The 15,220-nt window shown below is 43.8% G+C and overlaps 1 protein-coding gene across 1 annotated transcript in view; it reads right to left on the reverse strand.

The window, feature by feature from the left end:
• Positions 1-1,047: 1,047 nt before the first annotated feature.
• The window catches only part of LOC142297463 (extracellular calcium-sensing receptor-like), a 29,408-nt gene continuing 15,235 nt past the window's right edge, over positions 1,048-15,220 (reverse strand). The window contains exons 2-6 of the mRNA XM_075341688.1: positions 13,198-13,489; positions 9,640-10,467; positions 4,453-4,677; positions 2,426-2,549; positions 1,048-1,943 (exon numbers count right to left, since the gene is read on the reverse strand). Coding sequence (XP_075197803.1) covers positions 1,048-1,943; positions 2,426-2,549; positions 4,453-4,677; positions 9,640-10,467; positions 13,198-13,489 — 2,365 coding nt within the window. The remainder of the gene's footprint in view (positions 1,944-2,425; positions 2,550-4,452; positions 4,678-9,639; positions 10,468-13,197; positions 13,490-15,220) is intronic.

Raw genomic sequence — 15,220 nt, forward strand, 5'->3', positions numbered from 1 at the left:
TGGGCAGCACAGGGGGACGTGTGCCAGCACAAGGGGGCTATATTCAATATAAGGGGGTCATATCTAGATTAAGGGGGGTAATTTTAGGATGGGGGGCTATGAGGGACATATACCCTATATGATTTGTCAGACGGACACTGGCATTGTAAGACGGAACCCATTTAACATTAAAAAAAACCCACAAAAACCTCTTTTCCTTAACCAAATTTGGAGGTGCGTCTTATAATCAGGTGCGTCTTATAAAGTGAAAAATACGGTATATTGTTGATCTCTGCCTATAAATGTCTAGAGCTTGCTAAAATATGTTAGCCTATGATTAAGGAAGCTATTTTGCGTCGGAAACGCGTCAGGGTCTTCTAATATGGATGGACTTTTTTAATACTATGTGAAAATAAAGACAGAAATTATTTTACGCTGGATGTGCCGATATTTTTTCCTTCTATTCAAGATGGCTACGTAGGTTGCAAAAAAAAGACCTAGGGCCATCAAGTTCAACCTTTCTCCACCAATTAAATATTTTTTGTTACTAAATTATCTATAGTTCACAATGTTGTACTGACTAAATCATCCAGCTCACAGTTATAATATGATTATTGCAGAATATCACAAGGTTTGTTTATATCCTACCTTTCGCTTATCAGGCAATTTGTTTTCTCCCACAACTCTCGTTACGTGGCCCCCAACTTACTTTGTAGGGTCTTTTCATCTTCAGATCCCTGGTTCATGTATCAAACACAAGGACTTTGTAAATCACCAGACAACAATGCTGAGATTTCTAGAGACTTCTACATGTTTTGTCCACCACTCTGGACTCGATGACAATGTCCGTGAAGCAGTTTTATTTGTGGTAGATAAGGACTATGGGAAATATCAGAACTTAAAATAATCTGAAGGTTCAGATTTTTTGAGCTGTAGCTGTAGACACCTGATTAATGGTGACGAAATATGAAACCATTAATTCTCAAGTTTATTTTTTGAACCTGAAATGTCAAACACATAGGCTGAGATCAATATCCATGTTTACTACTCACAAGTCCAAAACGTCTGTTACTTGTGTCCAAGTATCTCTCGTCTGTTCAGGTCCGGCCTCAAAAGAATAACATAACATTTGGGGATGAAGATGCAGCTTAGAAGACCAGCGCTGGAAGCCAAGATGGCAAATACCTGCACGGCTACAGTATATTTCCCACTTGTGCTCAGATAAGCTGGGATGAACGAGATCCAGACACAGCAGAAGACCAGCATGCTGAAGGTGATCAGTTTGGCCTCATTATAGGTTCCTGGAAGGTTCCTTGCCAAAAATGCTGCGAAGAAACTTATCATGGCCAAGAAACCCAAAACCCCCAAAGTCATGTAGAAGAACAACTTATGACCTTCATTACACTCAAATATTATCTTGTGGTTTTCTATCTGAGTGTTCAGGGAAGGGAAAGGAGGAGATTTGTAAAGCCAAACAGAGCAAATTGCAATCTGCAGTCCGGAGCAAAGTCCTACAACGTGCCGTGGGATTATGGGTCCTAACCATTTCCTCAGAGGACTGTTAAGTCTAGTGGCTTTAAATGCCAAGATCACCATGATAGTCTTCGCCAGGACTGAGGAAATGCTAATGGAGAAGACCACGCTGAAGAACGTTTGTCTCAGAAGGCAGGTGACCTTGGATGGTTGACCTATGAAGACCAAACAACAGAGGAAGCAGAGAATGAGAGACACCAGCAAGATATAGCTGAGCTCCCGGTTGGTGGCTTTGATCATTGGAGTGTTTTTGAATCTTATGAACGTCAGTAAAATTGACAAACCAAGAAAGCAAAACAGTGTGACCATCGACATCAGGATACGTCCAAGAGGCTCTTCATGGGAAAGAAATTCTATGATTTTTGGAACGCATCGATTTCTTTCTTCATTCGACCACTGGTCTTGGGGACATCTGAAGCATTTAACTGCATCTAAACAGGTAAGTTCTTGTTATAATACAATAGTGTTTTACTTGCAGGAAACAACGATAATTAGGATCTAGGTCCTTCAGTGCAGCTATTGATTTTTTATCCAACTTGTAAAGGAATGTTATATTTAGCGATCATATGACCTTCTGACCCCTTCTATCTAAATGTCAATAAGGGCCAGTAGTGATGCCTATCTAATTGACAGCATGTGGTTTTAGTTATTTTTGCTACAGAAGTGCTAAGGAGGCAATTAGTTGTTTTTTAGATGGGAGTTGAATATTTTCAAAGTAAAAATTAAAGCAAATGTTTAGTACATGAAGACAAAAGGGTGCGTGGCTCCGAGACCTCAGAAAACGTGTCATCTTTACGAGAGACCAGCTCTAATTATGGCTATTTATACAACAAACATAAAGTATTATAAATGTGAGATCTGTAATCTGCCTGGTGACAAATTTATGATATCATGCCCAATTTCCAAGACCGACCTGTGCTATTAGAAATTTCTCCGGCAGAACATGACACACAGTCAAAACAGCAGGGTGGTTGTCCTAGTCTGGTCACCCGCCTGGATCCAGGGACACAGCTTCTACTGCACGCTGACTCCGGTACCTGTATCGAGAAGGAGCATTCAGAAGTAGGTACAACATTTGTATGTGTCCTCTGTGAAGGTTAGAGAATCTCTGTGATATGCCTTACATACACTGGTGAGCAAAAGGGTAACAATGTTTTGATCTTTTGCCTTTCAGGCTCCATATCTCACCATCCTCTACAGCTCTGAGTGTGAGATGACCTTCATTTTATAGACAATCATCTTGGCTTCTTATAGAGAAATGTGACTTGCAGCTATTTAGCGTATGATTAGTTATGCAGATTTTTGCCATGTCACTGGATTATTACTGTTTTGCCCATGGTGTTTGAAAAGTCTTTTTTTATGTTCTAAAAAGTACAACCAGTTCTCGCATTCACTAATAGCACAGTATGTTATTAGGTTGATTCCTAAGCGAAAGGTTTTAAATCAAGGAGCTGCCATGAAGAGGATTTCCCAGAAAAGAGAAGCAGCAGCATTCAGTTCGAGAGCGGTCTTTCTGCCGAGAAAATTGCCAAACTGTATCATGTGAGCACCGTGATAGTTGGAAGAAAACAAAATTGAGCCCATCCATCCATTCAAAAGCCAAGAGGTTGACATCCAGGCAAAATATTGAAGTCAACAAATCAGCTCACCACAAGTTCTATCATTTTTGAATCGACAACCCCGGCAGTGGAGGCGGCTTGTACACCTCTTAATAGTGGGATCACAGACGTCCATGCAAGCACCGAGCAACGCACATTACACAAGTCTGGAATGGTGGCCCGAAAAGTGAAAAAGCCTCAACTTCAATATCATCATAAGAAACCTTGCCTCGAGTTTGCATTAAAGTATTAAAAGTGGAGGATTGGAAACGGGTGATTTGGACCAATGAGACAAAAGTCAATAGACTCCTCTTGTGCTTCTGGAAGAAACAGGGGCAAAAGGGCTAACTGATCGAGAAACTGAAAGAACTGTCAAGTTCAGTGGAGGAAGCCTGATGATATGAGGGTGTTTCGCAGCCAAAGGCATTGGATACTTGACCAGGATGGATGGTGGTCTCAATGCTGAGCTATATGTGAGGATCCTACAAGACAAGTTACTTTGTACACTCGAGCACTATGGCTATGAAATGGATGACATAGTGTTCCAGCAGGACAACGACCCAAATATATGGTGAGATTGACGAATGGTTCAATAACAAAGTAGTAGAGATGCTGTATTGGCCCCCACAGTCCTCAACCCAATCGAACAGTTGTGGGCACAATTGAAAAAAAACCTGTACATCCCCAAGTGAGTCGACCACTATACATCAACACTGGCAATATCTAAAAGAGACCTGGAATAAGATTTTCGTCGATATATGCTTGATTCTGATGGAGAGCCGAGAAGGATTCAGGCAGTCTACAAAACCAAAGGTGGATTTACAAAATAATGAACATTTAAATTTATTTTTTAGGAGCAAAACAATAACAATGCAGTGACCTGACAAGAATCTCCATAACTAATCATATGCTAAATAGCTGCAAGTCACATTTATGTATAAGATAGCCAAGATGAGTCATCTCATGCTCAGAGCTATAGTGGATGGTGAGATATGGAGCCTGAAACCCAAAAGTTCAAAACATCGTTACCCTTTTACTCGTCAGTGTACCCTGACACAGTTCTAGAACTTCTTGAATTGTGATGGTAGGAGGAAAGCTACTTGTACATTCGAGGCCTGTGTTAATAAAGTACCCTTATGTACAAAACAGGTGAGGTTCACAAATACAGCACAAAAACGTGACCTCCATGCTTCTCGAAAGAAACGTTCTCATGACTTTCACAAGGTCTCAGTATCATCCCTGAGTCACATTTAAGTGTACTTCTTAGCATTAGTGTTGGAAACATTTTCTAGATCCTGATCCACAGCAATCATATTGTCATACTCTTATCTACATGTATTACCTGGGAGAAATTCTCATTCCAAAGAATCAGGCTGCTGTTTATGATAATCCTATGACCTGATGAACCTGAGAGAGTAAATGACCCGACCGTCACCAGCTGGAACTGTCCACCGAGGATCTGAATGGTCACAATGTCGTAAGAAGCAGAAATGTCACCATTTTTATCAAAAGTGATAAGATCTCCAGACGGGGCTTGAAACGGCGTCTTCTTTAGAAATCGGAGAACCTTTATGCAAAGAAAATTTGCCGTTAAGACCGAGACTGTTCTCCAGTAGTTCCGACCTTGGCAAATATTACAATATAGTTACTCAACCTATTAAGGGAAGAGCCCAAGAAACATATTACTCCGTTCATCTAGCCATGTAAGATTACCTGCTTTTCACTCATGAAACCCCAAAACTCGTGTGAAATAGTTTTTTATTTGGCTTGTATCCTTAGTTATTGAGAGGCACATTAAAGCATTGATATTGACTTTTAGGATTGCTACAGCCAATAGGTGGCTACCTTACCCTTACTACAGTTCATGTCTGCTTCCTTTCTGAAGATATCCATACCGCGTGCACTGTGAGAGTACAGACTTGTTCACATGCTGCATTTTTGCTGTTTTTTCTATACAAATGAATGAGAAACAGTGCCCTCAAAAACATACCATATTTTTTGTTTTATAAGACTTACCAGATAAGACACACCCCAAAATTAGAGGCGAAAAATAGGATAAAATAATTGTTAATGTAAAATGAGGGTCCTTCTTATATGTCATGATTCACCTTTGGCTCTGCTTCCTGCAGACTCATTGGGTTTTGTCTATTGCGCTGTTTTTTGTATTCTCCGGGTCCTTGTCGGCGGGCGGGGCTTGTTCTGTGCCTCGTTCCAGTAATCGCCTTGCCTTATTTTTGGACTGTTTCTCCTGGAGGGTCACCAGTGATGCTTCCTGCTCTGTAGTGTGCATTTCTGGTTCTTGTGAGTTCGTTCTGATCCTTCTCCACTTCCCTGACTCCTCTTCACTGTCCACTGCTCTGTCCGTTCTGTCTGTGCTCCCTGACCCTCCTCTTGTCTTGTTTCCTCAGTCCCGCTTCCCCACTCTGTACAGACGTTCCCATTTGGCTTCTGACCCCGGCTTGCTTCTTGACTATGGTTCTGCTCCCCACCTGTATCTGACGTTACTTCCAAGGCTACCGACCTTAGGCTTCCACGTGACTTCGGCTCCTCTTTTCCCTTTGCATGGACATTACCTCCTGCCTCTGACTCTCGGTGTGCTCGACAATTCTGCTATCTTCCTGTCTTGCTACCGATGACATCTAGTAGGCAGACGCCGCATTACACCTAAGAGCTCCACATCCTGTGTACCTGCGCCCCCTTGGTGGTAACATGACATTTTAACCCTAATGCTGCGGGGTGTGACAGGACGGCATATCTCGGCGGCAGGTGCTATTTATCTGACTGCAGGCTCCGTTGAACTGCCTGCAGTTAACGAGATGGACTTCAGGAAAATGGGCGCGGTGGCAGCGTGTGCACAAATAGGACTCCATGACCGTTTTCTTGAAGTCCATCAAGTCAATCTGCGCACACACTGCCTCTGCAGCTATTTTCCTGAAGTCCATCTCGTCAACTGCGAGCGATTCAATGTAGCCCGCAGTCAAATCAGGCGCGCGCCCGCCGCCGAGACACACCGTCCTGGGAACCTCCTGAGCCGATCAACTGCTCCTCCGAGCCCTCAGTATCACCAACCCTGCCTCCTATGACCCCGTTCCACCACTGTCGCCCCGGTAAGCCATATCCGCATTGTAAGACACACCCCCATTTTACCCCCAGTTTTGGAGGGAAAAAAAGTGCTTCTTATAATCTGGAAAATACGTTACTTATTTTTCTCAACATTTTTTCTGGAAAAAAAAAATACTCATGCATGCACTTAGCCTAAAAATAATTACTAGTGTTTCCGGAGGTAAAATATTCGAGGAATTTATAAACGGACAGTGACTGTGTAGGTAACTTGTCTCCAAAAGAAAATAACCAAAAGTCAATAAATGAATCTCCTGTGTACTTTTATTGGCTTGTCAACTTTTCGGAGTATACAATAGAACATGAGATGTGAAGAATCATCTCATCATTGCGGGGGAGTGGGCGACGTCCTTTCACCATTAAGGGTTGGCTCTGAGGCACTTCAAGAATAAAAAGTTGGGTAAGAGTCGTCATTAGCGAGTGGGGTTATCAGAGTAATCTCATTAGAGGAGAGTGAGGTCGGCAATCATCTCACAGAGTTGTTGATTGGGGTTAATAGTCGTTATTTAATCTCATCATTGGTGGGTGAGTGATTTATTAAAAGTTCGTACTGATTAAACTTTCATAAGGTTCTGTAGACCACTCCCCTTTCATTTTTTACACACTTATATTTTTCACCATTGTCCGTTATTTTGGTCCTATCTATTTCAATTCGATTGACTCATTATTTTTAATTAAGTAAACTAAAAAAAAGTAGTCCTGGAAATAAAAAGAAATGTTCCAAAAACAGTCGAGAGTTTGTGTCTGGTACTGTAGTTCAGCCTCATTTACTTTAAAGGTAATTTGTCAACAGGTTTTTGCTATGTAATCTGACAGCAGCAGAATATACGACAAGAAAGTCTGATTCCTGGGATCAGTCACTTACTGGTCTGCTTGGTGCAGTTTTGATAGAATCCGTTTTCTTTGATGCAGTTGTAGCAGTGATTAGAATACTAAGTGGTGTAAAATCCCACCCAGAACTGTTATAGTCAGGAGACCAATGCAATTGATCTTGCAAAAATCCCATAAGAGGTAGAAAATAATTCACAAGAGTAGTTGGAAGCTTAGCTGGCTGCAATCCACTAACTGCACAATTCAACTAGAAGTAGCATTGGAGCGTTCCTAACCAACCTAGACGCCTCATCACCACCGGAGAACTAACTAGCCTCAAAGATGGAATGAGGAATCCTATGTTGCCTCAGAGCAGCCCAAAAAGAATAGTAAAGCCCCCCACATATAAAACGGTGATGTAAGGAAAAAGACAGCACCCAGATGGTTAATATGGGGTTAAGCAAAGTGAAGCCCTGCTAGCTGGATAAAAAAAAAAATAGAAAAGATGACTGGTTGCAGCCAGTGAAAACTGGAAAAAATACCAACACCTGATAATCAAAAATGCCTTAAAGATCACACAATCTTCCTCCCACTATATCAGGAACTCTTGTGCAAATACAAACTCCTAATCAGACTGGGAGTAAAACTCCCTTCTTGCTGGGAATAAATCGTCCTCAGAAAATAATGCAGAAAGGACGCTTATTCCCATGCAAGAAACAAAAGAGAATTTTCTCAAACATTGAATTAGGAATAGACTTATGGGCGTTTTCTGCTTAACCTATTAAGTACAATTCAGCCTAAACCAAGCCCAGACTAAAGGGCGCTTTACACGCTACAATATATCTAACGATGTGTCGGTGGGGTCACGTAAGTGACGCACATCCGGCATCGTAAGTTACATTGTAGCGTGTAACAGATACATGCGATTGCGATTGAACGGTAAAACGATCATCGCATGCACGTCGTTCAATTCCTAAAAATTGAACGTCAGGTTGTTCATCGTACCCAGGGTAGCACACATCGCAGTGTGTGACACCCCGGGAACGATGAACAGATCTTACCTGCGTCCTGCGGCTCCCGCCGGCAATGCGGAAGGAAGAGGTGGGTGGGATGTTTACGTCCCGCTCATCTCCGCCCCTCCACTTCTATTGGCCGGCTGCCGCGTGACGTCGATGTGACGCCGAACGTCCCTCCCACTCCAGGAAGTGGATGTTCGCCGCCCACATCGAGGTCGTATGGAAGGGTAAGTACGTGTGACGGTAAATATTCGTCTGTGCGACACGTTCAACAAATTGAACGTGCCGCACATACGATGGGGGAGGTTACGATCGCATACGATATCGTATGCTAAATCATAACATGTAAAGCAGGCTTAAGAGAATAAACCCCCACAAGGTAAAATTACTGAGGTTACACAATTCCCATTAATTGCAAACAAAAAGATAGAAAACTGAATGAGAACGAATTAATATCAGGAAGAAAAAACAAAATACTTATGAGGCATAGCTGCAGACTCTGGATGACATAGGAAGAAAACTGATGCAAAGGAACGAAAAAACTGCTGTAGAATTCATTCCTGGAGAATCCAAAAAAGTTACAGAAAAAAGCAAAAACCAATCGTACATGGAAAGGCAAAAAATCCTAAAGGCAGGAGGATAATCTTCAGGGAATATTTTCTTGGAGCAGAAACAATTATTACTGGCAAAGGTTAGACAGAGACTGCCTTTCTATATTCCCCAAGACCGGACTTCATTGGCTTTCCTGGAACAGCAATCATCTTCCATACCTGTCTGAACAACAGATGCAGAATCAGACTCACTACCAGCACTAGCCACCAGAGGGAGCCAAGAAACACTCCCAGGAACCGCACCATCCCTGATGATATTCACAACACACAACCCTGATTGGCTGTGTGAGCAAAATACACTCCTTCTATGCCATTGAACTCCAAATTAGTCAGATTTGTTTTACAAGCGCTCGGGAAATCATTCCAGCACGCGCTTTGTGGTGTACGGAAAGTTTCTACTTTATTACATCATGTGACCAATTTATATAGTACCCCAAACAAAGAAATAACTCTTCTGAACTATGCACTAATAAGAGCCACAGAGGTGTATATAGAAATGTGAAACTTCCTCGCCCATCAGTGTTAGCTGAGCCCTATATTATCATTCAGTTATAAGAACAAAATAGATTATATTCTCTCACAGCTGCTTCCTGTGTGCATTTCTAACGAGCTGTCAATCGGTGTTGGGGGTGGAGTTACACATATTGGCTGGACCACCGTGCATAGGACAGGCAGTGATAATCTCCTACTGATAAAATGATTGCGCTAAAACTGCAGCACACCGCCTAGTAAGTGACACATCACTGTAATCGGGCACACTTGTTCTAAATTATGGTGCTCTGAGATTAAATAGCAAACATTTTCTGACAGATCCATTATAAATAAGGTGTGGTATAATAAAATGACCGAACCCATGCAGTTGTGTGTATTTTTCTTAACCTGTATATTCCCTTTAATCTGAGATTACATTCCGATTCCGATAATGATATGACTTTTGTCAAAGATTCTACAACAGGGTATAGGACGTGTTACCTTCCAGGGTCGGATACTGCTAATATTGCCACATGGCTGGTAACGCCATCCTGACGGGCATTGGAGTAATGAATGCAGAGCATGAGCATAGGCATATACAGCCAGGTAGGCGTGGAAAGTGTAGCTGAGGTCAAATGTCTCAAATAGAGCAGGTACCATCACTTTAAGATCTTCATCTTGGGTACAGTGTGATCTCGGAGACCCAGAATCTGATCGGTTATTCATGCCTTCTCCATTTCTCCATGTGCAGTTAAAAGCAGTCTCCCAAAATGGCTCAATAAAGGGATATGTGACATAAAATGAAGGGTTCAAGTTTTGTAAGAAAGTCTCAAATCCTGGCATTGTCCCTGTATTAGGCATTAACCCAATGGTCCCATTTAGGACTTTCCAAGCTTTTTTGGAAAAAAGGCCAGGTGTTATTGTAAATGACGCGGAGGAAATGAAAATCTTCCCAGTCACTCCCTCATCATACATGGCATCGAGGAGAGACTTGACGTGGGGTTCGGTACTGTGAAGGACGATGACGTTCACGGAGCTTTTCCGCATGACTTCCACCACCCTTAGAACTTGTGCGTTGGAGTAGCTAAGGTGGATCTTTTCAGCAAAAGCCACACAACTTCCACTTTCCTCTATCTTGGCTCTTATCACTCTCCCACCCTGCTCTCCGACATCATTGTCTACGATAATCATCCCGATCCAGGTCCAACCGAACCGACCAATCAGCTGGGAGAGAGCGATGTTCTGAAACATGTTACTGGGCACCGTGCGGAGGAAGGACGGGAAGTTCACCTTATCACTCAGTGCTGAAGACGAGGCTCCATGGCTAATCTGGAAGAAAATGTACAATCTGAGTGTTAGATTTGGGTTATTCAGGCCGTCCCAAACCAGATGCTTCTAGAACCTTTGTAGTTGACTATGCGGATTACTAACTCTTTTTAAAATGCCAACACAAGTTGGTGCAAACATACAACAGCTTTTGGATAATGGGTAAATGGGAGGGCACAAAGGCCTGTGTTTTTAGAGAAGCAAATAGATTCATAATTAATAACTTTCCTCAATTTTAGAATTGCTAGCATCCGGCATTAAGATTTAATCAGCATGATTCCAGCAAAATGATGTCACGAGTGTGTCACAGCCTGATGTCATCTCAGGGGATCTGGGATCAGAAGGTGACCACGTATTGTCGATCATTGATCCTCTTTAGTGCCCACTCGTTTAACCTGAGTTGGAATGTTTTTACTTCCATCAAGAAAGGGACAGAGGCTCCTAGACTGGCCCCCGGCTAGGGGGGCCTTAACTATCCCTGATTTCAGAGATACATCCAAAGGTGTGGATGTCTGACCCGCCTTCCTGGCCCTGCTCCTGACCAGCCCTAATCTTATATTCCCTTTTTAAGTTGAAGGCCGGGAGTCGGGGCATGAATGTGAATTATCCCACAGAAATAGAGAAACTGTGGAAAACAAAACTCTATCACACAACATGCTCACACACAGGTATAAGACAATAAGTGATAAGGAGGAAAATAAGAGCAGGGAGGAATCAACAAGACGACGGGTGAACTCCACAACAACTTCAAGCACAAGGCAATACAACCACCAGCAGGACTGGGACACAACAACATACAGATCAACACAGCAATAAACTATAGTCGGCGTGGCAGGACAGATTTCACCATCTTAAAAAGGCAGGGAGGAAATGTGATAGGTTTCCAACAACATGTGATCTCAGAGCTAACTAGTAGAGGTTAACTATTGCAAGTCTGGGCATGAATGAGCACACAGCTGGTCAACACCCGATCCTGCCTGTGTAGCTCAGAAACATCAGGGAAACCATAGTGTGAATTGTCTGATGCCGCCATGACGATCATCGAGTTTTGTGCAAAACTCTGTGTGACATGAAGGGGTTAAGGTTCATTTCTAACAGTTGTAACCTCAGTTGTAGCCATTCCCTTCTGCTATAAATAACCACACCTCACTCCTCTCTATGCCTGCTATAGCGTGTACCTGTGTTGTCCACTTTGAAGGAGCCAGTCTTTGGAGAAGATGAGGTGTCACTTCTATTGCAGCTTAGATGTTCCTACTGGAGAAGCTGTGGCGTGTTATTTGTTGTGTCTTTCCCCACCTGGTTGTCTTACCTTCCTTGTGTTGTCTTATTGTAGTGGTGAGACTAACACCTCCCTGGTCTTCCCTAGTTAGGATGAGTCCAGGGCCTGCGAGAGCCTAGGCACGTGAAGGTACATGGGGAATTACCCGTCTAGGGATCTTCCATTGTTGTCTAATCCTCACTTGCGGTACAAGATCAATGGCCTGTTTTACACCCCATTTGGGGTCAAGACAGAAAGAAGATTTGACTTAGTGGAGAGCTCTGTTGTGATGAAAGGTGAGTATTATCAGTTATCTTTCCCTTATGTTATGCTTTGGGGTTAGGGAGACTTTTTGGGATCTTCTGATTTGGACAAAAGCAAATCTTGTCAATTTGAACGAATATTGAAATAATTCCCAAACCTTCTGACATTTTGTATTAATACTTGAACCTTCGACTCCTAGTGTCTCCACGCTAGGTGGTAGCTAAAACTTATTTGCGGCCTTTAGAAATTATGCAAAAGCTCAAGGCCAAATGACAGTATAAAAAAGTGGTGGTCATACTTTACCTTAAGCCTTATGTAACACTCGCTCCTAGAGATGGTACTGTGGAGAGCAGAAGTGTAACCAGTGGACCACAGGGGGACCAGTGTTTACCCTTTAGTGCGTGGGGCTTGTCTAAGCGCCCACCGTGAGGCAGACGCCACGTGGCAGTGACCGGGACTGTGGCAGCTGTCCCCACAAGGCAAGGACAGACACAGGTGCAGACAGGCAGATTCTCCAGTGTACACAGGGACCACCAGGATGGCTGAAGCATACAGTATGGCCAGGACGGACAGAGTCACTAGTGTAGCAGGTGCACCCAGGACAGATGATGCAACAGGAACAGGCCGGTACCAGGGTTATGTCCAGGGCATGGAGACAAGGAAAGGTGATGCATACCGAAACAGGGATGCACAGTGTACAGGGGCACCTGAAAACTCATTGGCTAGGGCACAGACCATTAACTAACCATGTTGATCAGGTACCTCTCCAGTGATAGGATGAGAGGCACTTCCTGGAAATGGCGTTCTGCCCAGCAGTGTGCGCGCATGCCCTAGGTGCACTCCCAGAGGTCTTGTGCGGCGTGCACAGGGCCTGGTAGCAGGAAGCAGGGGAGACCCACGTGGAGGACCTCGGGGAATCCCGTCAAGGCAGTGCAGGCCAGCAACAGTGAGTCAGCATCCCTACAGGTAAGAGGGTGTGCGGTGCAGGGACGCCGGTACTACACCTTGCTACTCAAATAAGGGTCTGGTTAGAGAAAACTATCTGGTATATGATGGTTCTGTGAAAAAATAAATATCCCTCATGTTAGCTTTTTTTGAAGCCTGGATGGATATTTTATGTCAATTCTTCAGTTACACAGAATATCAGCATAGAAGTGAAGGAGAAGACCCCGATTTACAACAAATAATCTTTACCTTAATAATTATTGTACCTGCGGGTAATTGTGAACTCCCAGGATCCGAGCTACAGGAAGAGACAGAGCTGAGACCATATCTCCAATTATCCCAACCATCGCGGAGGTCATGTGGCAATCATAACGGGGAATGGGATTTCCAGCACCAGATATGAGGGACATTGCTCCTCCGATGGCTCGTAGCTCAGACATACAAGAGTGAAGAAGGCTGAAGCCAATCGAGATGTTAGGCAGAAGGTCTGGAGAATCGTTAATTTCATTGATTGCAAACATGAAGCAAAGAACATCTCTGTAATATCGAATGTGGAACCTGTAGGAGGCACCAAGACACAGAATTAAACTTTATAGAAGCCAACAGCTTTCCACAAATGCCCGATAAAGGGGTGAGGTATCATGACATTGATGCAGATACTCTGTCCAGGAAGGTCTAATGGAGTTGAGATCGGTATTTTAGTACCTGCCTACTTTAGAAGGTTTTCACAATTATCTGTGTATTTATACTTTCTCTTTATTAATCATGATTTTTTAGATCTCTTGTAAGCGAACAGAAACAATATTGTTAAGGTGCTACCAGGCATCTTTGCACTGGCAGAAATCAGTTTGCTATTTGTACTGTTATAGAGATGGGGTTTGTGTTGCTCTGTTAGGATTAGGGATGAGCGAACCCAAACTGTAAAGTTCGAGGTTTGTGTTGAACCCTAAAACACAGACTTTTGACTGTACATCCAGCTCCTGTTCGGGTTTGTCAACGAATAAAGCTTGTTGAAAGGTTGAAAAGCAGCCAATCAGCACGTTTTTAGGCTGTGGGCACTTGCGGAGCCATCGCAGCTATGTCCAGTATTGGCATGGCTGTGATTGGCCGGCACTCCCTGTGACTTGGCCTGTCTAAAGGTCGGATCACGGGTCACGCAACCATTTTGCCTTCACTAGGATAGCACCAAACCCTAAAGGCTGCTTTACATGGTATGATCGATTGTGCGATTTCACAATCGATCGTACCTGCCCCCGTCCTTTTTGCGTCACGGGCAAATCGCTGCCCGTGGCGCACAAAGTCAGTAACCCCCGTCACACATACTTACCTCTCGTACGACCTCGCTGAGGGCGGCGAACATCCACTTCCTGGAGTGGGAGGGACGTTCGGTGTCACAGCGACGTCACACGGCCACCGGCCAATAGAAGCGGAGGGGCGGAGATGAGCAGGATGTAAACATCCCGCCCACCTCCTTCCTTCCACATAGAGCCGGCGGCTGACGTGGGAGGCAGGTACGCGATGTTCATCGCTCCCGTGGTGTCACACGTCGCTCCGTGTGATGCAATGGGAATGATGAACAACCGGCGCCCGATTTCAGAAACGATATTATGGAACCTAGCGACCAGTACACGACTCACGATTTGTGAGCGATACTGCGTTGCTAGGAGGTGTCACACAGGCCGGCATCGCCAGCGATGCCAGATGCACGACACAAAAACCGTGACCCCGACGATCTATCGCACGATAGATCTTCTGGTGTAAAGCAGCCTTAAGATGGAAACAGAGTATTATTCAATTCTTCAAAGCTGTCGTATTCATACATAGCTGCCTGTTTTGAACAATATTTTTTTCAAAATAAATGCTTCAGATTCTCGGGATAGACACTAAGCAGCATGGGTGGGCCGCTTCAAGTGTAAATGGCTGGGACTGGCGGTAGCAACTCTATCTGCTGTACTTCCATCTCAATTCCAAACCCAACTACAAGCTTTTTAAATGCAGCAACTATTGTCCACCACTGGAATAGAAAATTGGCTCCTGTGTGGGAACTGTTAAAACGGGCAGTCAAAGAATCAGTGCCCTGCTGAAAGCGCAGAGTTGGCCCCTGAGGAGCATGGCCATCTCTCATCGATGTCACCCCCTTGAAAATTAGCACAGCAGTGTGAATCTCAACAAGTCAGGCACCTGTCTCCCCTGTTTTTTGAGCACTCTGTTGGATGGGGTTCCATGTCCCATCTATGTTTTATTTGGGTGTTGTGTGGTGGATCTCAGGCAATGAGAGCTGTGAAGGTC

The sequence above is a fragment of the Anomaloglossus baeobatrachus genome, chromosome 3, assembly GCF_048569485.1.
Source record: "Anomaloglossus baeobatrachus isolate aAnoBae1 chromosome 3, aAnoBae1.hap1, whole genome shotgun sequence".
Classification (NCBI taxonomy): domain Eukaryota; kingdom Metazoa; phylum Chordata; class Amphibia; order Anura; family Aromobatidae; genus Anomaloglossus; species Anomaloglossus baeobatrachus.